This window comes from Mustela erminea, chromosome 4 (genome assembly GCF_009829155.1).
Source record: "Mustela erminea isolate mMusErm1 chromosome 4, mMusErm1.Pri, whole genome shotgun sequence".
Taxonomy (NCBI): Eukaryota; Metazoa; Chordata; class Mammalia; order Carnivora; family Mustelidae; genus Mustela; species Mustela erminea.
The window spans coordinates 23,195,638-23,221,143 of NC_045617.1; the positions used below are offsets into that span (position 1 = coordinate 23,195,638).

General features: G+C 46.8%; 1 protein-coding gene across 3 annotated transcripts in view; it reads right to left on the bottom strand.

The window, feature by feature from the left end:
* Window positions 1-796: 796 nt before the first annotated feature.
* Window positions 797-25,506, bottom strand: part of ARMC2 (armadillo repeat containing 2) — a 111,395-nt gene continuing 86,685 nt past the window's right edge. For all 3 annotated transcript variants that reach the window (XM_032338876.1, XM_032338874.1, XM_032338875.1), the window contains 6 exons: window positions 18,555-18,870; window positions 12,049-12,171; window positions 11,624-11,737; window positions 9,401-9,533; window positions 8,908-9,068; window positions 797-2,266 (listed from right to left, as the gene is read on the bottom strand). In XM_032338876.1, the coding sequence (XP_032194767.1) occupies window positions 2,109-2,266; window positions 8,908-9,068; window positions 9,401-9,533; window positions 11,624-11,737; window positions 12,049-12,171; window positions 18,555-18,870 (1,005 nt within the window). In that variant the 3' untranslated portion in view covers window positions 797-2,108. The remainder of the gene's footprint in view (window positions 2,267-8,907; window positions 9,069-9,400; window positions 9,534-11,623; window positions 11,738-12,048; window positions 12,172-18,554; window positions 18,871-25,506) is intronic.

The window sequence follows — 25,506 nt, forward strand, 5'->3', positions numbered from 1 at the left end:
AATTCATAGAATTAAAGTAGAATGGTGGTTGCTAGGCGCTGGGGGGGGGAAGGGGATATGGGGATTTTTTTTTTTTTAAACAGATATAGAGTTTTAGTTTTGCAAGATGAAAAAATTCTAGAGTTCTATTGCAGAGCAATGTGAGTATACTTAACACAGCTGAACTGTACACTTGAAAACAGTATGGTCAATTTTATGTTATGTGTTCTTTATCCCTTTTTTAAAAAGGCAGGGTGCCTGGCTGGCTCAGTCAGTAGAACATACAACTCCTGAACCTGGGGTTGTGAGTTCAAACCGCATGTTCAATGTAGAGATCACTTAAAATATAAAATCTTTAAAGGTGGGGGAGGGGGCGCCTGGGTGGCTCAGTGGGTTAAAGCCTCTGCCTTAGGCTTAGGTCATGATCCCAGGGTCCTGGGATAGAGCCTTGCATTGGGCTCTCTGCTCAGCGGGGAGCCTGCTTCCTCCTCTCTCTCTCTGCCTGCCTCTCTGCCTACTTGTGATCTCTGTCAAATAAATAAATAAAATCTTAAAAAAAAAAAAAAAAGGTGGGGGAGGCAGATCGCTGACTCCAGCTTGTATATGAGTCCGAAGGTGAGGAGTTTATATGAAGGAGAACATATATAGTGGTATTCTACCATGAGTTATTAGATTAATTATAAGTACTGAGGGGGCCGTGTTAGCAAGAGAAATAGTTTAATCTTTTTCATATATATATATATATATTTTTCATATATATATACATATATATATATAATCTGATATAGATAAAAAATTAAAAAAAAATTTAAAGACTTAGATCCTTAAATGGTTTTGAGAGATGAGCCCATCACACTCTACAATAAGGCATGGCCCCAGGGGATTGTGCTGAGCCCTTGTCAGAGACAAGCCCCAGGTTAGAAGGGCTCTAGGAAAGTTTATTTCTTCCTGGAAATTTAGGTATTTTCTAATGGCCTTTGAAAGCCATTCTGGGCTTCAGTCTGGGGTATCTGCTTTCTTCCCATTAGTTTTGGCATTTGGTAAGGTGAGGAGCCATTAATAACAGCTTTTTTCCAAGCAGAGTAGTATATCTCCTTTTATTTCCAAATCCTCACTTGGCTAATAGGATAATGGCCATCTCAGTTTCTTTGGCTTTTGTCATTCATTCAAAGGCCAAACTTACCCTGCAAAGAATGGCAGACTAATAAACTAATTACCATCCTAATGTTATCATTTATTGGGCACCTACTAACCACATCAGGCACTGTACTAGGCAATTTGCCCATTTAATGGTTTTTTTTTCCCCCAAACTGAACTATAATCAAGTATTCTTATGTTACAGTTGAAGCTAAAGAAATTAAGCTGCTTGCCCAAGGCCAAAGCAGGAGATAGCTAGGATTCAAACTGAGCTCTGCCATATGCCTGAGCCTAGTCCCTTTTATAGGACATTACATCACCTCTTAGTCCCAGAAATTTACAATTAGAAGGACTGTCTGGTCTAGTCATTTTATTTCCAGTGAGAAGAAAGATAAAATACTCCCTTTTCCACCTATTTTACTTATTTATTTACCTATTTATTTATTGCCCAAAGAAGTCTTTTCTAAATGTTCTGGCTTATTCTTGCTCTTAATTGGAGAACCAGAAAAATACTAGTCATAACCAGAAAGTTATTCTTAGAGGATAGAAGAATTAGTATGGATATTTATGTAGGAATGTGTTCCTCATAGCGTTGACCACCATTCCTCCTATATACAAAAATCTAATTTCACCGCACAGCTCACTTACCTACAGAACAGATAAACACTTCAAGAATTGTTCAGTCGGGATTTTAAGATTAGAACTGAAGTACTGACTAGAGAACAGAAGAAAAAGTCATTTACTTAGAAAACCCATGGATATATTTTCATCTTACATTTCTCATAACAGAAAGGACATTTATATTCATTTTTCCATAATACCTAATGAGAAAAAAAATTGCTTCTTTCTTCTAAAAACCTTAGACTACTCCCTAATCAGTATCTGAAAAACTTTCAGTATTTGTCAATACCAAGAAACAAATGTTTGTGCTTGTTACCACTGCTTAAGAATGAAGGAGACCTGACTTCCTGTTTCTGTGAAGCTGCATCGTGTTAGAAAGAAGGAATAGACAGGGGTTCCAGGAAGGTGTGATGACTCTGAATTCGATTTAGAAGCTGCTGTGCCACAGGTTTGAATTCTGTTTCCCACTGGAGTTTGTGATAGTTTTTTAGGTCTTGGTCAAAACTGCCGTCCAGTGCTAGTTCTTCATCTGTATCGGAAAAATTAAAATTACAGCAATTATTTGAAAGTGTCACCCTGCTGGGGAAAGTTTAATTTTTTTTTTTTAAAGATTTTATTTATTTAGTCAGAGAGAGAGAGAGTGAGCACAGGCAGACAGAGTGGCAGGCAGAGTCAGAGGGAGAAGCAGGCTCCCCGCAGAGCAAGAAGCCCGATGTGGGACTCGATCCCAGGACGCCGGGATCATGACCTGAGCCGAAGGCAGCTGCTTAACCAACTGAGCCACCCAGGCGTCCCAAAAGTTTAATTTTTGTTGGCCTATGTTAAACTCATCCTGGGTCATCTCTGATTCCAAGACAACACAGATATGATTTGGGGGGTTAAAATGGTTTTGTTTTGTTTTAAAGATTTTATTTATTCATTTGACACAGAGAGAGAGAGTACAAGCAGAGAGAGCAGCAAGCAGAGAGGGAGAGGCGGGCTCTTCGGTGAGCCCGGAGCTGGATGCGGGACTCAATCCCAGAACCCTGGGATCATAACTTGAGCAGAAGGCAGCCACTTAACAAACTGAGCCACCTGGGCGTTCCCCCCAACCCCCAAAAAATTTTTTTTAAAAGAAGGAGTTCTTTACTCTCTTTGGCACTTTGAACTATACTTATTTTATAATATTCATAATCTCTTAATAAAAAGGACAATAATCTTCTCAAAAGAAAAAAAGCCTAGATTGAATTGAGCTCTTATTTTAACTAATCCCTAAGTGTTTCGATGTAAGGGCATATCCAAAAGTCAGATCACAATTTCTCAGAAGAGGCAAAATATTAATAGTTCCTTCCTTATTCTGGGCATTAGAAAAGTTAATTACTTTAGCAATCCACAGATATAAAAGGAGTCAGGAAATCTTTTGGGAAAGTAGCACAGTTGAATTTGATGCTGTAAACTTGACTTGAAAATCAAGGTTGCGACTTCGAAGGAGCCCCAGTGTGTTGTACTGAAAGGGAATCCCCCATGCCTTTGCCAGTAGTAGGAGAGTAGGAGACTTTGAGAATCCCAGGGAGTATTAGAATCCCAAGTCACTCTATGTATAATGCAAAAAGCATTAGTTTAAAAAAAAAAAAAGGAAAATTACAACCTTAATTTGCTTCTTAGTCCAAGGGCACCCTGAGTTCTGCCAACCTGGAAGTATATCCAACCCAAATAGGAAGATAAGTGGCCACAAAGGTTTCTGTGCCAACCGGCCACAGCATGTTTACTTGTTTTTATACGGCTTCACACCCCATGGGAAGGATTTTAGGAAAATGCCTGGGCCTGCAGGTCAGAAGATTGACGCTTCTACTTCTGAGGTCTGTGGCCGCAGCCGACTTTGCGAGTGAGAACCACTAAGCCCGAAAGTGACCACAATTAGTGCTTCTTACATAACCAGCAAACTTTTTTTCCACGGGGGCCATGAAAATCCCATTATAAAATGCTTCATTACTGTTGACATCAAATTTTCTGCACTAGATGTCTTCCTTGACCCCGCGTCCTGTGGTGTGGTTGGTGTTAGCATCAGCCCGCAGAGTAAGATAAGGGGACCTGAATCCCCATTTGTCCGCTCCCCTCCTGTCCTCCGAACGAGAGGCCAGCTCTGCAGCACTGAGATAAATTCTGCACAGACATAAACAGTCACACAAGGTGCTCCACAGAGGCCCGGATCGCCCCAGCCACACGCCAATCAGGGCCCGGAAAGGAGAAAGCAACCAGTGTTTGATGCCTTTGAAGCCCTTCCCACCGGGCTCCTTCCAGCCAAGAGGAGCCGGAGAGATACGGCAGTTTCGGACTTCTAGAACATCTCCCGGCTCGCTCTTTTCCAGGCTTTCTGAGCACACTGCTATTAGACCATGAAATCTCTTATTCAAGAGGCTCAGGGCCAGCGGCTGCCCAAGCACCAGGCAGTTCCCTTCTCTGCTGGGGCTTTGGTTAGGATTAGTAGGTTTAGTAAACCTCGATTTGGTTGTTTTGGGGCTTTTTTCAATCTTAGGTCAAGACTGCTATTTTTCTTGAGGTTTGGCCTCGGATTCGTTTATCCACACTCAGACCCTATTAATTTGTAAAATGAGTTAAACCAGGATAACAAAAGGGGCTAAAGAACTATGGGTAAGAGGAAGGCAGTCTGCAGTTCGAAAGTAGATACAGCAAATACCTAAAAAAAGGTGCCCTGTGACGCAACCCCTGGGTGGCTCAGTTGGTAAGGCAGCTACCTTTGGCTCAGGTCACGGTCCTGGAGTTCCGAGATTGAACTCATCAGGCTCCCTGCCCAGCAGGGAGTCTGCTTCTCTCTCTGACCTCCCCCCTCTCATGCTCACTCTCTTGAATAGATAAATAAATAAATCTTTAAACAACAACAAAAAACCAGCGCCTTATGACGCTTGGTATTAAATTTTGGAACTTTACCACCAAGAACGGCAGAGGTGGATTCAAGAACAGTTGAGATCTGTGATTCTCAAACTCTGGCCTGGGACCTAAAAAGTACACAGGTCATGACTGTACTTGGTGACTTACCGACTTATGTAAAAATAAGAACCATTTCACTGTAGAATGCTTTGCTACATGGGATAGATTCTGGTATTTTCTTTCTTTGCGACCTCATTTTTTAAAGATGCTGGACACAGTGTGAAGAGTACGAGTTTAGATAACCAATCATTCTTAAGCTTGCTTCGTGTACCGCATACTTTTAATACTAGGATTTGAGTGAAGGTGTTAGAAAGGTTTACAAAGGGGTAAGGAAGTCAAAACAATAAGTTTCTCAGTGATCGTTATAGCACAGTCCCGATTATCACTTAAGTATCCTGCACCACCAATAAAAGCTTCTCCTACTCACTGCACGATTTTCTAGCTGGGGTTCAGCATGTGGGAGCTACTGAGGGTTAATTATTGCCCTATTATAAGGCACAACACTTATGGTGCATGCTGTTCGGCGTGGGCTTATTAATGTGATCCTTTTTTTCTTTTTTCTTGTATTTTTAGAAATTTACTTTTTTAAGTAATCTTTATACCCAGTGTGGGGCTCGAACTCACAACCCCAAGATCAAGAGTTGGATGCTCCACTCGACTGAGCCAGCCAGGAGCCCCTTTAAGGTGATCCTTCAACTTGAACACCGGGCCCCACTCTACCTCTTGTCCCATAATCTAGGTGCTAAGTGGTATATACCTCACAATGAACAAAATGCGACCTGTGTCCTTTACATTCACAATAAACTGCACACCCCAATCACCAGCTCCCGGGAAAACAGCCCAGGGTAGAGCAGCATGCCAGGGTACACCACTTAAGAACTTCAAGATAAAGACACTGCTGATGAGTTCGTAAGAAGTGGCTGCAATCCATCAGAAAGTTCTAGACAACATACTTTTTAAGCCACTTTCCAAAAACAACGTCAACATCCCCATGCCCCAACCATGCTGAGGACCATCAGTTTCTCCTTTTTCTCCCCTCAGTCACCCATCAAGAAAAAGCCAATGACTTACATTTCTATATTGATTACCTTGTCATCATTTCTAAAAATAGCACTCACACTTTGGCACAGGGCTCAGTGATCTAACGGCTCGTCCTGTTTTCCAAATGGCCAGCTTTTCAGCCATCTTTGGGAAGGAACTAAAACTCCAGCCCACTCTCACCCCCCATCCGCAGGACTTGCTGCTGCCCACTGATCGGACACAGCTACAGCCCTGTCGGAAGTGAGGGTCTGGGGAGGGAGAAACCAGGAAGGAGCCCAGTCCTTAGGCTTTATAAGGAGGGCCTGGCGATCAGGTGAGGATTCGCTGACCCATGGTGCCGGTTACTCTGCTCCCTGATCAACCTGCTTTCTTTCTGTTATCCAGCCACTGTCCCCTCCGAGGGGCTGGGGAAGGGTGGCTGGCAGGAGGGGATTTAGAAAGTTAGCCAGTCCACAGACATCTATCAAGGACCTCTTTCGTAGGAGGCAATATCCTTTCCCCAGAGTTGCTCAGATGGATTGGGGAAACAAGATAAAAGTTACAAAATAATAATACAGGAGAAGTTACATGGTTCATATTGCTACTGAAGAAGTATGGATTTCCTAGGACCAGGCCATGGGCTTGAAAAGGGATTCGGGAAGGGTCTGCCTGGACAGACAGCACATGGCTAGGCAGATAAGGGGTACGGCACCCGCAAAGTCTGAGAGGCTGGGGAAGCAGAAGGAGAGGCCCAACCTGGTTCTAAGGGAAGGTTGGGGGGTGGGGCGGGGGGGAGGGTATAGGCACTAGGCCTTCTAGAAAGAAGCACTTGCCAGGTTCCGTACCTTCTGAAGACCTGGTCATGCCCATACCTCTTCAAAGGGGCCTTTGTGTCCCATGGCCTAGCGATTTTGCTATTTACAGTCAACAGCCCCGACCTAAGTGCCAGACCAAGCCGGAGAGAGTCTCTGAGAGAGGCGGCTAAACCCGGAAGGGCCTACAGCCCAAGGGAATGATGCACGGAACCAATCACACCTCTTCCCCCAAGTGGGAGACAAAGAGTGAGCCAAGAGCAGAGGAGACTCACGCTGAGGGCAGCAAGCAGCAGCCTTGACCTAGTTGAAGCTGGGACCAAGCGGGAGCCCACGGGAACTTTTTGCATAACAACCGAGACAGAGCAGAGTGACATCTCCAGCTTGGTGGAGAAATGATGGCCGGCTACTGAAGGGGTCAGTCAGGGACTCTGGCTTCATCCAGAACACCCTTCCGGTGCCTCTCCAGCAGGCTTTGGGCAAGGTGCACCCTTCCCTTAAAGTCCTTCATTAACCAGAGTAAGGGTTCTCAAGCTTGGCCTCGGAGCAAATTCACCTGCGGAACTTTGCAAAAAATGCAGATAAAGAGCCTCACCCCAGAGTTCCTAAGTCAGAATTTCTGGGGATGGGGTCAGGACAAGTGTGTGTTTTTAAAATTCCACGCTTGATTCCAATGTTCTACCACACCTGAGAACCGAATTCAGGCAAGTCGAGCACAGCCCTCTGCTCCCGGCAGCCTGGGGAAGCCCCACGTTCTCAGAGCACCCTGTTAACCTCAATCATTTAAAACCATGCTCATTTTTTCCTGACTCCTACACATGCAAGATTATTTTTACCGCAAAAAAGCAAATTTCACATCAGCTCAGCGGTCCCCAGTCTTTCAGGTAACTTCTGGTTCTGAGTTCCTGTTTAGTAACTTTGTTACAACACGTGGAATTTATAAACCCCTGAGCCCGGACTGTACCAGGCTCTCTGCACACGGCTCCTCTCACCACTCTAACAACTGCAAAGTGCCCATCGACTGTCCCTAGCTTAGTGATGAGAAAAGATACATGTAGGGAGGTTAAGCCCAACACCAACAACTTAGAAGGGCCAAAAACAAGGGTTTTTTTGTTTGTTTGTTTTTAATTTATTTATTTGACAGAGATCACAAGTAGGCAGAGAGGCAGGCAGAGAGAGAGGAGGAAGCAGGCTCCCCGCTGAGCAGAGAGCCCCATGCGGGGCTCGATCCAGGACCCTGGGATGATGACCTGAGCTGAAGACAGAGGCTTTAACTCACTGAGCCACCCAGGCGCCCCCAAAAGCAAGGTTTTAAACTCAAAACTGTCCAGCTGTGGTTGTCTGGTCTTTTCATGATGCGCACAGAGGTCTCATGGAGGCTCGCTATTGGCTGGAGCGCGGCAGGGATTACTGTGTCCCCATCATGGGGATGAAAAGACAGGTCCTAAAATTCTCTTGTCAAATCACACCGTAAGAGAGCACGAGGATTTGAATCCATGACTGCTAAGTCACACTGAGCCTTTCCACGTGGCTTTGCTGATCCCACACAGTGGCTGGGCAATGGTAGAGACATTGCCTCCGTTTGGGGGAAAGGGTTATTGAAAATGCTCATTTACTTACTCAAATCATTGTTTTCAGACGTAACCCAGGATGAAAAAAAATCTCCTAAAGAACGTTTTTTTTTTTTTAAATTTAAGAAACTATCCTCTTTCGTTTAGTTTGTATCAGAGATTTCCTGCCTTTCAGTGGTCTGAACCCCACTGCAATGTCAAAATAGTTTCACAGACGCTCCTCCACATTATAATTAATATAGTTGCTAATTAAAATGTATGGATCCCGAGGCACCTGGGTGGTTCAGTTGGTTAAGCTTCAGACTCTTGGTTTCAGCTCAGGTCATGATCTCAGGGTCTTGAGATCAAGCCCTTTGCGAGGGCTCCCTGATCAGCGGGGAGTCTGCTTAAGATTCTCTTTCTCCCTCTCCCTCTGTCCCTCCTGACTCCCAGTGCTCACTCTCTCACACACACTCTCTCAAAATAAATAAGTGTTTAAAAATAAAATGCATAGGTACATAAAAATCATGACAATTCAGAGTAGCTTTTAGCCTTATTTTCTCAATTAAAACATCTATATATTTTTAAGCAGCAGCAATACTTTAGGCTGAAATCTTGGATTTAGACAGTCTATAAAAAATGCAAAAAACAAAAAAAAAGGGGGGGGGGAAATGCTGCAGAAATCATGACAGTGTCCAAGGAGTTAAAAGTCTTTGTGTCCCCACTGTAAATAACACTCAACCTCTTCCAGATATCTCAAAATTTACACAGCTACTCAAACACATACCAATCTTTATTCATGCAGGTCACAGAAAAAAAAAATTCTTACTCTGATAAAACTCACAGACTCACAGTCTTACCTAAAAATGATGGCAGCAGGACTAAGAGCGTGTTGGTGTCCTCATCTCCAAAACACGATGAAGCACTGGTGATATTTTCACTGAAGTTCCATAAAGTTTTGCAAACCAAGCAGGCCAGCTGCCAATCAGTAGGACCAAAATGTCTTAAACAATTCACCAACCTGAGTTTAAGAAAAGTCAAATTGAGAAGTCATTAGGTCAGAATCTCTCTTATATTTTCAGCATAACGACAATACTCCTTCTGTATTATTTAATAGGTATATGTAATTCAGTGGTTAGTTTTAAAAATTCCATGTCTACAAATTTAAGCAGCTACAAAATAGCAACAACCAACTTCTGAATTATTTTAAGGGTCCAGGAGAACCTAAATTCCCTCTTAAGTAGTAGCTTGGCAGTTCCAAACGTTGAAATACCTCCACGCCAGGAGAAGCACAAGAAGGGCCCAGACTCCCTGGGGAAACTGTGAGTCAGGACTCCATGCCTTGAAACTTACTTTTTAATGCCACCTCCTTCTTTTAGGATGACACGCTTTTCTTTATCCACAGTGAGATTTAGAAGAACGCCACAGGCAGAAAAGCATATATCCTGATGCTTGGCATCCAGCAGGGCAATCATGAACTTGTGTACTGGGAGGGCAGAGAACAAATGCAGACCAATAAAGCTTAGGGTTCCCAGCTGTGCCTTATTTTGGAAAGGGGAATAGGGGAAGATGGGGAGTGGCTCACAAAACTGGAAACTCTGCTAGGAGGTTTAATCCATTCTTCCTAAAGCTTTCTCACCATGCCCAGCTGCAGATTTACCAACATCCACTGCATCTAGAACTTGCTCCCCAAACCCCAAGTCCTTGGTGCCCATGTAGTTCTGTCTCTGACCTAGACAGCAGCTCCCTCTCCAGGGCAGTGATACTGTCCCTTCTGGTAGAAAAGGGGGGAAAAAAAATCTTGGGTCCAACCGCACAGGTGACATTCATCTCTAACATCTGATTCTTCTCAAGGTCCCTTTTGAACGGTCATCAGCAATTTTCTTGAAATACACAACCTCAGGGGAGGAAGGGAGGCTCCTGTTGAGATCCTCTCTAAAGTCTTCCAGGGTTTGTAAGAGAGAACCTGCTCAGGGGCTGGAAACCGGCCTGTAGCAAAGCAGGACTGCCAGGGTGGGGGGCTGCTCAGATCAAGACAGGCCCCCTAACTTCGAGAACCACTTTCCTTTACTTCCAGGAAATGGAACTCCTCGTCCTGTTGTCTTAACAGCCCCCGCAGAGGTCGGGCAAAGGGTTGGGCAAGGTTGGATAAAGTGTGTGTTCTGCTGCCTCCTGTTTGCCCCCACCTGATAGGTGGCCATCCTGCTCTGACTTTGGTCCCAGGGATCATCAGACACATCTATGCCTGTGTTTAAGAGTCTGAAGAATGGGGGCACCTGGGTGGCTCAGCTGGTGAAGCATCTGCCTTCGGCTCAGGTCATGATCCTCAGAGTCCCAGTCTTTGGCTCGGTCATGATTGGGGGGGGAGGAGGTGTCCAGGAATCAAGCCCCTCTTAGGCCTCCCTGCTCAGTGGGGAGTTCTGCTTCTCTCTCTCCCTCTGCCCCTCCCCCAACTCGAGCACATGCGAGCTCTTGCCTCTCTCTCTCTCTCTCAAATAAATAAATGATCTTTTAAAAAAAAAAGTCTAAATAATGTACATCAAAACATTAACAGTTTATACTCTCTGGGGGAGTGAGATGATGGGTGACAGTTTACTGCTGCTGCTTTTTCTCCCCCCTAATATCTGTGTTATCTAAATTTGCTATCATGGATAATTGGGAATTTTTAGTTATTATTCATACATGAAATATTTGAGACATACAGAGGATGGTTATCTTGGATACCTGCCACTCAGTTTAAGAAACAGTACGTTATAGATCCAATTGATATCTTTGGGCATCCCTTCCGCTTCAAAGGTGACTTCTGTCTTACTATTTTCAAATGCCATTTGTACCTTATACCATTACTAAGTTCGTTACATAAACAATACTCATGATTGTTATGTATGTTCTAGAACATATTTAATGATAGTATTCTTTATATACCCTCTTATCACCGGCTTTTTCGCTCCTGTATTACATGTTTGAGGCTAATTCGTGTTGAGTGAATCTCTAGTTCATTTATTTTAATTGATGTAGTACTTTCTTTCTTTTTTTAAGTAGACTCCCCTGCCTAGGGTAAAGCTCAACACAGGGCTTGAACTCACGTCCCTGAGATCAAGACCTGAGGTGAGATCAAGATTTGGATGCTTAACCGACTGAGCTACTCAGGTATCCCAATATAGAACTTTATGTTGTGTGAATATCATAATGTATTTACATTTAAGTTCTTTCCATTTTTTTGCAATTACAAGCCGTACTGTTAGGGATGTTCTAGTACATGAAGGAGAAAGTCTCTTGAGTCCATTCTCAGGGACAATAATGATGTCTATGGATGACCTGTTTCCCTTAAACACACACACGTCCACACACCATCTCAGAGCACTCGCAAGGGAGAGAGGAACAGGGGGAACCCCGCCCAGATCTATCTTGGCACACTGAGCTGAAGGCCTTAAGGACGGATGGAACAGAATGTAAAGCATTACTTGTCCCAGAGCAGAGACAAGTATCACATCGTCATGACCCAAGCTCGAACGCTGCTTAGATGTTTATTGGCAAGAAGAACATGTTTATGAACCTGAAGTGTCATTAACTCACCATTTTTCTGCACAATGAAATCGCAGATGTCATGGTCCTGGGAGAGGTTTCCAAAAACACGCACAGCCTCTAGGATTCCATCCATGTTATTACTCACAAGAAGCTTTATGAGCACTGGGTTTGGGAACCAGAGACATAAATCACTGAATTTAACTTTTCATTTAAAGACTATTAGCCATCAGCATCATTCTAAATACCGATAGCTCAAAATTTTCAAGTGACAATAAAATACAAACTATAAGGGACTTTAGCGAGAACCAAGACCTTAACATTCCCCCATATTCTGAATTCTTAGAAGCAAATCAGGTTCTTTGATATTTGTACAAGAACTCAGAAAATAGGAAGGACACCAGTTCTGTGTTTCATTAAAAAAGTCAAAATCTTAACCAACCATGCATCTGCCCAAACCCAATTCTAAACCTTACATTCAGCAATATATAGCTTTTTGTCCCGAATGACAGAATTCTTCACTTGGTAGTAAGATAAGTTGTTGATTGTGGCCGTAGTATTGATCACCAGCTCCTCACAATCCTCAATTGACTTGTGTTCTGGAAGAAAGTTAGGAAAAGGGTATGAAAGATTCACTGTAGAGGTAGAAACATGACCTCCTAGCTGCCCCAGCATGCCAGGGTCAAGTTGTTGTCCCATATAAGGTCTGTGCAGGGGCTTTGCTTACTGCTTTACTTCCCAGGACTCTTCTTGCAGGGAAATGCACCAAACACAGGGGACCACTCCTGACCAAGTTCTAGAACACTCTAAGCTCAATCCCTCCAGTCAGGGCGTCTGGAAAAATTAGGCTGACCTAGGCTCTGTAGTTATAGTCAAGTGCACGTGCCAATACATGAACAAGCTGAGCTGTGTCTCACCCCCACTGATCTGCGTCTTACCCCAACCGACCTGCGCTGTTCTGAGCTTTCCTGAGGGCTCTACCCTGCGAGTCTGTTCCTCACACCTCCACCTCTCAGCAGAATGACCCTTAGGGCATAATCTGTTCATAACTGCTAACCGTGCTGCCCTCCAAACACACAGAATCTGATCGCTTCTCACCTCCTCTGCTACCACCTAGCCCATCCCTCACCTCTTACCTGGCTTCTCCTCTCCCACCTTCCTGCCGGAGTCTATCCTTATCACGATCCTTTAATAGTCAACTAACATCACTTGTCCTACCTGAGCCTCAGGTCCTACCTGGGCAGCCCCAGTTCCTTCTTTTGAGGAAGGCGTAGCACAGAGGGAGAGGAAGAGAAAAGATATGGAGCAGGCTCCATGCCCAGTGCAGAGCCCAATGTGGGGCTTGATCTCACGATCCTGAGCTGAGATCAAGACCTGAGCTGACATCAAGAGTTGGATGCTTAACAGACTGAGCCACCCAGACGTCCCTAGGCAGCCCCAGTTCTGACATCGAACTCCTCATTTGCTATTCCAACCCTCACCACACTGGTCTTCTTGCCCACCCACCCCCCTTTTAAAAAAGGTTTTATTTATTTATTTGACATAGATCACAAGTAGGCAGAGAGGCAGGCAGAGAGAGAGGAGGAAACAGACTCCCTGCTGAGAGCCTGATATGGGGCTCGATCCCAGGACCCTGGGATCATGACCTGAGCCGAAGGCAGAGGCTTTAGCGCACTGAGCCACCCAGGTGCCCTCTTCTTTTTTTAAACCTATCAGCATGATCCTGCCTGAACCCATGCACCGCTGCTCCTTCTGTCTAGAATATACTGTGTTTCCAGTGCCCACTTGGTTCACTCCCCTCATTCTTCAGGTCGTTGTTTAGCTGTCATCTTACAGAACACAGTTTCCTTAACCTGCCTCTATAACATGGCATCCGTTCCTCTTTTTCCCTTCCCCTCCTTTTATCTATTCCATTGCACACATAATCATCTGACCTGTTATGTGTTTGATGTTTGTCTTCTAGTCCTAAGATGGAAGCTATGTGAAACTGTTTTCTTCATTGTTGTCTTCCCAGCAGCGAGAGCAGACTCTGGCACACAGGAGAGCTCAATAAATAGTTGCTGAATGCAACAACAAGTGGAGGACTGAACCCTTACTCCGCACAGGAGACCCTTGGTCATTCCGTCCCTGCCTTCCACTCAGCCTCCACACTCATCTCCCGGCAGAGGTAGAAATGCCATTGAGGAGTCCTTGTTCCCTCCACCCCCAGACTGATGGCACTAGACCTTGGGCAGTGCTCGGGAATCTGATTTTTTTCTCTTGCCTTGGGAGAATTCATTAGCTCGTCCAGGAAAAGACAGGGTAGCTCTTCTGTGTTACCGCCTTCTGTATAGGGTCTGGCATCTAGGCAAGAGGAACTTGCTACAAGGTATCCATCACAACAGCACCAAGGGCTGTACGGGCACATAGCGCCACAAAAACAATGCCGTACATGCACTTATAAGCATTTGAGCCCATAATAATTCATACTCCAAAGGTGCATCTGTCTCAGCTCAGCCACCATAACAAAATACCACAGATTTGAGGCTTAATTAACAGAAATTTCTTTTTCTCAGAGTTCTGGAGGTTGGAAGGACACCAATGTGGTTGCCAATGTGGTTGGGTTCTGGTGAGAGCCCTTCCTGACTTGCAGATGGCCATCCTCTTGCCATATCCTCACATGGTAATGAGAAAGCCAGAGCAAGCTCTCTGGCATCTCTTCTTAGAAAGATGCTAATCCCACCACAAGCACCCTGGCTTCATGACCCTGTCTACACCTGACTATCTCCCAAAGGCTCCATCTCCAAATACCATCACACTGAAGATTAGGGCTTCAATATTTGGAGCTGGGGAGTGGTGGGTGCAATTCAGTCCATATCAACCTCCTAATATGCCCATTTTACATATGAGACCACTGAGGCTGAGAGGTGTTCCATACCTTGCCTGACTTCACAGAACCCACATCTGAATCCGGGTATACCTGACTCAACCATGTGTTTTTCCCATTACCTCTCTTCCTGAGTGCCCAGTAGAGCTGCCTGGGGCCAGCATTTGCTGCCAGAGGGCTTGAGAGAGCCCTGTGTAGCTGGCTCTTGGATATAACAAAGTCTAGAATTTGGAGCTGGCCACTAAGGCAGCAAATCTCTAAATCTGGGAGCTTGCTGAAAGGGCCAGTCCTTATTAGAAACATTTTGTTTTGTTTTGTTTTAATTTTCAAAGACTTCTGCGAAGAGACTGGCGTCTAGAGACAAGTGCTGGGGCTCCAAGTCCTCGACATATCCTGTGTCGGCCTGGAGGCCGGTGCTTCCATCGGCTTCCTGCCTGCATGCCTGCCATGTCTCCACTGTAGACCCAGAGCTCCTGAAGAGCAGACACTATGTGTTTTTAAGCTATGCTATGCCCTGAAGGTTGGTATTCCTCTCCAAGTTCATATGGAGGAGCTCCAGTGTGAAGTCACCCCCAACGTGGTTGCATCTGGGGCGAGGGCCCGCGAGGAGGTGATGAAGGGCCAAATGAATCATCAGAATGGGGCCCTCGTCCAATAGGGCTGCTGCCCTTAGAAGAGGAGGAAAGGAGCATCTACAAGCCAGAAACAGCATCCTTGCCAGACGCCAACCCTGCTGGCACCTTGACCTTGGGCTTCCAGCCTCCAGAACTGTGATGTGAGAAAACATGTCTGTGGTTTAAGCCACCCTGTCTGTGGTGGTCTGTTACACGGGAGCCTGAGCAGACTAAGATAAACCTCCTTTAGCATAGGATTCTTTAGGCACTAAGTACTCAATAATGGATCTTAATGAAGAGCAGGGGGCCAAGTCCAAAGGTTACCCCAAAACATCATTTTCATCAGGTATTAATGTTTCTTCTGCAGTGAAAAAATCTGTCAGAGCCTGGTAAGTAGTAGCTAAGTTGATCCCTCTGTGTAGTAGTTAATTTCCCTGCACATGGGTGTGCAGGTGTGACTGTGGGAAATGACAAGGCCTAAAAAGTGGAAGGGTCTAGAGACTGAATTATGTTCATATGGTGAAGCCCTAACGTAACTGTATTTGGAAATACAAGGTTACATGAAGATTAATGAAGATTAAATGAGGTCATAAGGGTGGAATCCTTATCCAATAAACCTAGTGGCTTTTATAAGAGGAGGAAGAGGGACATCTGCATGGCTCAGTCGCTTAAGCATCTGCCTTCAGCTCAGATCATGATCTAAGGGTCCTGGGATCAAGACCAGCATCAGGCTCCCTGCTCAGTGAGGAGCCTGCTTCTCCTTCTGCCTGCCACTCCCCCTAATCACAGCATGTGCTCTCTGACAAATAAATAAATAAATAAAATAAAAATAAAAATAAAGGGGTGCCTAGGTGGCTCAGTGGGTTAAAGCCTCTGCCTTCAGCTCAGGTCATGATCCCAGGGTCCTGGGATGGAGCTCCACATCTGGCTCTCTGCTCAGCAGGGAGCTGCTTCCCTTCCTCTCTCTCTGCCTTCCTCTCTGCCTACTTGTGATCTCTGTCAAATAAATAAATAAAATCTTCAAAAAAATAAAATAAAATAAAAAAGGAAGAGGAAGAGAGAGAGAGAGAGCACATGCTCTCCAAGGGCACATGCCAGCAGAGGCTGTGTGAGGCCACAGACAGAAGGCTGCCATCCTCAAGCCAGGAAGACAGACTGCACCAGAACCCAGCCATGATGGCCACCCAATCTGAGACTTCCGGTCTCCAGAGTGTGAGGAAATAAATCTGTTGTTGAAGTCACCCAGTCTGCGCTCTTTTGTTACGGCCATCGTAGCAGACTGGGATGGGGGTTGGAACCACGAAGTGGGCTGCGGCTGTACCAAGTACCTAAAAGCGTGGCAGCGGCTTTGGAGCTGGAGGATAACGGGAGGCTGGAGGAATCTGAGGTGCATGGCAGAAATGAGAAATGTTAGAGGCAGGATGAGGGTTCAGAAAGAAAAGAGGAGAGCGGGAGAGAGAGCTTCCGTCTTCTTAGGGAACACAACAGTAATCATGAACAGAGTGTTGGTAGAAATATGGACATAAAAGGTCATTCTGAGGAAAGGAGGAACAGGTTCCTGGAAACTGCTGGAAAGGTGATGGTTGCTGTAAGGTGGCGAAAAACTGGCTGAACTGTTTTCGTTCTAGTGTCTTGTGAAAGGTAGAACTTACAAGCAACGATACTGGATATTAAGCTGAGATCTCAAAGCAAAAGTGTTTGAGGAGCGGCTTGGCTTCTCCTGACATTACAGTAAAATGTGAGGAGAGAGAGATGAAGAAAGAATTGTTAAGCAAAAAAGAAGTAGAACCTGAAGATCTGGAAGATTTTTAGTCTATCCCTATGGCAAAAAGTGTAAAAGCAGATGCGAGAGTGAACCAAATGTGCGTTTGGAATATCAATCAATACACATTGGGGTTCTGTGGGCAGAAACACTGCCAGTTGGGACGGAAAGGCTCTGAGACAGGAAGGCTATCCTTGCATGGGACAGGTCAGGACGAGGGAGCTATTGGGCTGTGAGTGGGCATTATTCTTCTAGAAGAATGGAAATGACCCCAAAGGTGAGAGATCACAACCAGGGCCCCTCCCTCGGGTTCAACAGGCCAGACACCCTCACCCTGAAGCCTTGAGAACAAGACCAACCTGCAGAGCCCCGGTACGTGGACAGAGAGATGTGGAAGTCAGCCCCCGCCCCAGGGGTTCTGGAAGGCAGAGCACTGAACCAAAGCGGATGGCTTTCAGGTCTTAAACTATGATGGCATTCACCTGGCTAGCTTGCAGACTTGGGAACTGCAATCTTTTCCTTTTTCCCTGTTTCTCCCTTTGGAATGGACCTGCCCAACTCTGTATTTCAGAAGTATGTAACATGTCTGGTTTCACAGGTTCATAGGAGAGGCATTGTTCCTCAGGATGTACCATATCTTGAGTCTCACAATATCTGACTTAGATGATATTTAAATGGGATGTCGATTCTTAGATTTTAGAGTTGATGCTGGAATGAATTAAAACTTCTGAAGTTACTGAAATGGAATAAATGTGTCTTGATGACACGTGATGACCCAGTGAGAAGTCAGCCTCTACCCAGTTCTCAACCCAGACCCCACCAGCAGGCCCCTCCACCTTGGGCTTCCAGGCTCCAGAATCACAAGAAACAAATTTCTCTGGGTCAAGATACCCAGCCTGTGGCAGTTTGTTATGGAAGAGTGCAGTGGCGAATAATGGGGAGAAATGGGACCAGAGTGACTGGGGCCATAATTACAGGTACTGTAAAAATCTAAGAAAAAGATACACTCTCATCCCGTGGAGTAACGCAGGAAAAATGAAGGATTTTAAACTGTTTGCGCTTAGTTTGGCCAATTTTTGGCAATTTGATTGGTACCTTCTTTTTTTTAATTGTGACAAAATTCACATACCATAAAATAAACCCTTTTCGGGGCGCCTGGGTGGCTCAGTGGGTTAAGCTGCTGCCTTCGGCTCAGGTCATGATCTCAGGGTCCTGGGATCGAGCCCCACATCGGGCTCTCTGCTCTGCGGGGAGCCTGCTTCCTCCTCTCTGCCTGCCTCTCTGCCTACTTGTGATCTCTGTCTGTCAAATAAATAAATAAAATCTTTAAAAAAAAAAAGTGTTTCTAAAAATAAACCCTTTTCAAGGTGTACACTTCAGTGGATTTTAGTAACTTTTTTTTTCTTTTCTTTTCGGATATATATGTATGAGAATAATATATTTTTATGTATCTTTAATGTGGAATTTAAATTTTAAATATATATATTTAAAACATATTTAATACATAGATATACATACACATACATATATACATATGTGTGTGTATTTATATATATATATGTTTTTTTAACTTGGGTTACTTTGGAGGCAGTTCTGAGCAGAAGAGGGATTTTCCCACCTGCAGCTGAGACAGCTCATTCAAGCGAGCCTATCTCACCACTGAAACCGTCCCCACGCCCGGGAGGCCACCTGAGGCCTCCTGAGTCCCCTGCAGGCAGCGGCCGGCGGCGCGGGCCTTACCCAGCGTGGTAAGCAGCAGACCCACGGCCTGCGGGTTGGCGGCCAGCGCAGGGCCGATGCCAGGGTGGATGGCTAAGTTGGCGAGCACCCGGGTCAGCTTGATGAGCACGTCCTCCGCCTGGGCCCGCGGCCTGGGCGTCTGGGGCTGCTCCGCTCCCGCCGCCGGCTTCTCCGCACACAGGTCCAGTTTGTAGAATGCATGGAACAATGCCAGCAGGGTCGGGATGCTCCCTCTCTCTTTGGAAAACTGTTCGCGAGCCTGGTTATTTTTCGCGGTCAGGTTGCCGAGAATAAAGACAATGCGGACGACCAAATCCTGCAGTAGAGAGAAGCGGGTTACGAAGGGCAGGACGGGGGCGTCTGGGTGGCTCAGCTGGTTGGGTGGCTGCCTTCGGCTCAGGTCAGGATCTCAGGGTCCTGGAATCGAGCCCTCGCATCCGGCTCTCTGCTCAGCGGGGAGCCACTTCCCCTCCCCCTCTGACTGCCTCTCTGCCTGCCTGTGCTCGCTCTCTCTTTCTCTCCTTCAAATAAATTAAAAAAAAAACAAAACAAAAACCAAGGGTAGGACCAGTCGTTGGAAAGAGTACAGTATTTAATTTATTCCCGAGTTAATTAATAGTAGGATGGAACACATCTGGCTTCTCCTAATGTGTCTAATATTTGATTCCCAAGATCTGTGCAAATCGACAGGGGAGATTAAAAGCATCTGGCCACAGTGAGAGACTACAAACTGAGGGATGTACTTAGCAGGGGCTATTAACTTCAGATCCTTCATCTGAAATTCTGGTTGGCCTTTTTTTTTTTTTTTTTTAAATCCCCCAGAGAACAGTTAGTTGAGTGGGATGGCATCACTAATAACATGTTATGTATATGTATTAACACCAACAGCTTTCTTGAGCACCTACGTCTTTCACTAAGAGGTCGCCTCCTAGGGAAGCACTGTTTCCAGAAACCAGGTCTTTTGCACAACGGTTCATCAGATTGTGTTGCATCAGGCTTCCCCAACCCAGGCTCAGCAGACTTCGGAGGGCAGGAGAATCTTTGCTGTGGGGGCTGTGTTTAGCAGGCGGCAACCCTGGCCCCTACTAGAGAAGCCAGTAGTGCCTCCATTGACATCACAACCAAGAAGGGTTAACCATTGTTTTAAGTAGGCTTCACGCCCAACGTGGGGCTTGAACTCACGACAGCAAGATCAAGAACTGCACACTCTATGAACTGTGCCAGCCAGGCGCCCCCACAACCAAAAAGGTTTAAACGTCCGCTGGGGGCAAAGTGACCCTCAGCTGAGAATCACTGTGTCATAAATGTTACGCTTTAAAGCAGTACTTCTCGTCTTTGACCAGGGTAGTGGTGACGTGGGCAACCCCTTTATCACGATTTGCTAAATTGTACATGTGTGTTTCATGCACTTTTCTGCAAGTCAGCTATATTTCACAATAAATGTTTCTAAAAATCCCAAGCTGAGAGCAATTATAACTGAACAGGATACAAAAACAATTATGTTCTTAATTCTACAACAACAGACAGATGACGGAATACAGTTGGCCTCCCCGCTACCCGTGGATGGTAAGGGAATTCCTCTGGGAGGAAGAGACTTTATTTTTTTTTTAAGATTATATTTATTTACTTGAGACAGAGAGAGTGCACAAGCTAGGGGGAGGGAGAGGATGAGAGAGAAGCAGAAGCCCTACTGAGCAGGGAGCCTGATGTGGGGCTCGGGGCTCGATCCCAGGACCCTGGGATCACAACCTGAACTGAAGGCAGATGCTTAACGAACAGAGCCATGCAGGGACCCCAGGAAGGGACTTTGAAGAGACACTCATGGAGGGGCTCTCACCGATTTGGATGCTATCAGAGTGCGAGGCGCCGTGCAATCTGACAGAAACTGGGGTTTGTAGAAGCTGCCTGGTCACACAGCTAGTGAGGAGTGAGTTAGGATTTGAACCCAGGATTCCCCTGACCTTTCTACAACCAAGCCCTGACTCCCACAAAGTCTATCCTGTAAGGACCTCCTTTGCCTAGCCTTTTGCAGAGCAGTTAAGAAATTATCTCCTTATAAAATGCAAATGTGGGGCGCCTGGGTGGCTCAGTCATTAAGCCTCTGCCTTCTGCTCAGGTCATGGTCCCAGGGTCCTGGGGTCGAGCCCCACGTTTGGCTCCCCACTCAGTGGGAAGCCTGCTTCTCCCTCTCCCAGTCCCCCTGCTTGTGTTCCCTCGCTTACTGTGTCTCAGTCAAATACACAAAAAAATCTTGAAAAAAAAAAAAAAAGCAAATATGAGGGGTGCCTGGGTAGCTCAGACCCTTAAGACTCCTCTTGCTTTTGGCTTAGGTCATGACCTCAGGGTTGTGAGTTCTAGCCCTAAGCTGGGCTCTGCACTCAGCTTGGAGTCAGCTTGTCCCTCTCCCTCTGCTCCTTCCTCGCTTGTGTGTGCTGTCTCTCAAATAAATAAATACAATTTTTTAAAAAAGTAAAATAAAAATAAAATGCAAATACATCACCAGGAGGGATTCCCAGTAAACGCAGCTTTGCTTATCGAATCTGTAGTAATTAGCAGCCTCAACCACGAGGGACAAAGGGCAGAGGCCTAGACCTGTTTTATTCGGGGAGCCAGGTCTAGGTGGGACCTGGGGGTTGGGGGGTGGGCAGCGCAGGGACCACGTGTGGCAGAGAGCGGAGGGTCCCAGACAAAGGACAAGACTTCTGGAATTGCCTGGGGTGACTTGGCCAACACCAACTTGTTCCTGCTTGTTCTTGAAAGAAAAGTTTCCCCTGGCACTGGCCGAGGAGAGGCGAGGCCGCGGCTTGTGCAGCTGGGAACCATCTGTCAACATGAAGAAAGTCGAAGGCTAACTCACCAGCGAGAACTGGAGCTGGTCCAGGAGAGTTCACACTGGGAAAAACCTCTGCTGGGCAGGCAACCCACAGCAGCCAGTCATCCGGTGGGGAGAACCCGCTCCTGGGCCACCAGGACCCGAATGCCAGTCCGTAGATAACTCTCCATGCTGAGGGCCTGGAAGGATACACTCCCAGGAAAAAAAAAAATGGGACAAGGGGCTCTGAAGAGCTTCTAATCCATTTGCGAGGATGAGGCTAACATCTATGGGGTAAGGCTGAATTCAGATCCGTTGGAGGTAATTTCAAAATACGGCTCTCTGGAGGGGAGGCCGGGGCAGGCTGGCCAGTGGAAAGGAGCAGGTCTTGAGAAAGAGGACCTGGGACAGTCCCTTCGCTGGGAACTGAGGTCCCTTTGTCGGTGTCTGATCACCAGATGGTTCCCTGAAAAATCTGATGAAGTCTGTGGATCTTACATCTCACACAAGCACACGCAGTTCCCTTGTAACATCCGTCTCCGCGCGTACAACCAGTGGCTACTTCACATCGTTCCTAGGAGCAGAGGCTCCTCCCTGGGTTCTGGAAGGAAAGCGCCCCTGCGCTCTGGCCACACCCAGCGGAAAAGCAGGACGTTTTCCCAACAGGACAGAGGGTATTTCTGAGAATTAGGTTCCTCCTGGCTATTCCGTTTTATGCTTCCTAAGCTGAGGAAGAGGAGCTTTGTGCATCAACTTTGAGGTACGGTGTCTGAGTAAAGACCCGCCACGTGAGTTCTGCCTCCGAAAACTTAACAGTAGTCAGCTGTCATGGTGGTAACAGCGGCAGTAGTGAACCCAGGGCGTGTATGATGGGCCGGGCACTGTGCCAAGCATTCAGATATACAAATTAGTTCAATAACAGTGATAGCTTGTAGCCCTTTCCTCTGAACAGTCCTGTCCCACGCTCCAGGTAGTCCCTCCCGCACACCCCCCAGGACAGCCGGGTCCCGGACTTCACGCCGGGTCCCAGGTTGCACCCCTCTCCCATCTCCTCAGAAGCATGGTAAGCAACACAGGAAAGGCCTTCTATGTGATTTTCAATGACTTCTTTAAAAAAATGTAAAAAGTAGTGGTATTCTTTCTGCTAAATCACATCAGGCTACTCAGTTTACCCTGTAAAGGGTCACAGCTGCCTTTGGAAGGATGCTGGATTATTTCTTCTCTCCCCTCCCCGCCACACCCCCTTCCCAGGACTGGCTTCTTCACCTCTGCCTCCCTGTGTGTGTTTTCCTCCTTCGTAGACCGCAGCAGGTGTCTCTGGCCTGTGCCGTCTCTACCCGTCCTTGCTGACTTGTCAGGAGTATTTGGCCCAGATCATCCCAGGCTGGAGAAAAAGGCAGCTTTCCTTAGCGATCACTGTCCTTCCAAATTCAGGTGACCTCCAGCCCCTGCCGCGTGCGGTCCAATCAGGGGGCAACAAAGTGCTGCTTTTCTTCTTCGGAAAAATTCCCTCGGCCCCTTTGACTTCTGAAATCCTTCAAATCTAATATCTGTGTGGATCCTAACATGGCACAGATTACCAACGTCCCAACCCCCCACCTGGGGCAGGGGGCCTGGGGAAGGAGGAACTCTAGACTTCGGGGCAGGAAGAGTTAACTCTGCCACAATGCCTCTTTCCCTGCCTTCGCATGGAAAAAGGAGGGGGTGGTTCCTGGCAGCCGTGGTGCCAACTGAAGGATGGCATGCGAGATCAACAAACGGGGATGGCAGATTGCGCGGCTTGCGGCACCAAGCTTCCAGCAACTGCTATGCTCACTGGGTCTGTCCTCTTCCTCGGGGTTGGCTCAGGCAGCTTTTCAGTCCCCCTCCACCACCTTCCTCGACTCTATTCTCTACAGAGCTAGGGAACATGGACGAGGCCGAAATAGAAGCCGTCTCCCAGGAGGCTGGCAGAGGTGGTGCTTGTCTTGACTCATCTGGAATCCCTGAGAGGCCCCGGCTGGCCGAGGCCGGCCCTGGGTGGTCGGCCCTGCGCGGAGGACTGCCTCGGACTGCAGCACAGAGAGGTCGTTTATTGTCCCACAGCCCAATCCCTCTTGAGTCCACAGAGTACCCCTTGATTAAATATTCTATAAAGATTTGAAGAATTAGACAAAGGCCCAAAGTCACCATGTGTGGAGACCACGGCTTGAATCCACAGCAGAAAATCATTTCAGCAGAAGACAGGTCTCCTTTGAGGTACAGATTTGCTCCTTTATTCTCAGATTGTCTCGGAGAGCCCCCTCCAAATCAACCCTGAACTTCTGGAACATTTTTAATAAATTTAATACCAGCTTGCAGATTTATACCCCCAGCCATGAATTTTGAAACAGCAAAGTGAAGATGAATCAGGAGAGATAAAATTTTGCTCAAAGAAAGCAGTCTAGTATCACGAGTTCATACGCACTTTCTCGTTGTGCATAAAAATGGACTTGGCGCAGCCACAGCGGTGGCCAACCAGAGCTCGGACAAACAGGTCCATCTCTCTCAAGAGCCCTGACCTCCAACGTGCCTTCCAGTCATGGTGTGGGATATTCTCCTTAGTCTTGGAAATTCTTCCTCACGAGCAAGCACGGTACTCAGTCTCAGTGGGCCCCGTGCTGCTATAAATGAAATTGCTTTAACTGGAAAAAAGCAAGGGGCAGGCATGTTGATGTTGCTTTCCACATGGGAGAGACTGGCCTCAAGTCAGCGAAGGGGACTTTCCTTCTCAGAGATGTGGGCACTCAGGCTTCCCGGCACTCACCGAGCCCCAGGTCCAAGCCCGGTGAGAAGGGGCAGGACTCGGAGCACCTGTGCTTACGGACAGATTCCCAAACTCCGTTAGCCCTTCTTGTCCTTTCCCATCACCCTCACCTGTCCAGTCCCCCAGACCTGGCCCCACGGACATCTGTGGTTCCTCACTCCACTCATCAACGAGTCGCCGAGGTCCCTTTGCTCTGCCATCTCAGAATCTCCCGGCCTCTCCTTCCTATGCCTGCCCCCCCCCGGGGGGAGGTCCCTATCTATAGACACCTGCCACAGACCCTTGATGGGGTCCTCCCTCTGGGATCAACATTAACACCGCTTCCTAAGGCTCCTACATCATCACCTTGCTCAAAAACATGCACTGCCTAGTAAATGTCGAAGCTAGCGTCTGATGCACCATCTGGCCCCGTGCGACCAGTTCCACAGACCTCACGTTATTAGCCCTGGCCACGGACAGCCAAAGCCAACATGTTCCTCCTCGAGGCCCACACCCTTCCTACCCAGCCTTAAAATAACTGGTGTGCATCACGCCAACCCCAGGGAAGGAACTGTATCAAACTATCCCAGAACGAATAAATCATGGTCAGCAGATGCCACTTACTTAAGAGAGAACCACGTCTAGTGAGTAAAGGAAAACTTTACAAAGATCTTCATGGTGCCCCATTTAAAACTGGGTTAAGAGTTTCTCATGCAACGTGGATCTGAGAGCTAATTGGGATTTGCAATTTGCCACCTTTACCCAAATTCCCAGCCTCAAACGAAAGGTCAACATGAATCGTCCATGTGAATCAAACTTACAGGTGGCTTGAAGAACAGATCAGTTTTACCCACATGGCAGGCAGACTGTGTTCCTGCAAAAATGCTAATTAACCCTGGGGTCCTGAAGGTGGGTCAGCGGTTTGCAGAAGTGCCGACCTGTACAAGACGGAAGAATCCGAGATGCTGGAGACTCAAAACCCAGGGTCTAAGTGGACGATCAAACCAGAAGACACCACACGGGATGCCTCAACTATCCATCCCGTCGGCAGTCATTCATCAAGCCCCAGCTACGTGCTCCTGGATCACTCCAAAGTGCCAGGCAGGGCTAGAATTTCACTGGGCTCTGTTCTTTTTAAAGTCCGCAGACATCAATCAGGCGTCCGGGTTCCGTGCTGCGTGGGGGAAGAGCCAGTTCCACAAGGGCAAAGCAGCAGGAGCTGGAAAGAATGAACACGCTGAGGGCTTATTGTGCTGCGTGCCCGGTCAGGAGTGCAGACCAAGGCCAAGGCTGAGAAAAGGAGTGAGCGCAGCCAAATGCTAGCAGTACCCACTGGGAATGTGCCTGCAGAGTGGCTGGGAAGAGAGCCACGGGCC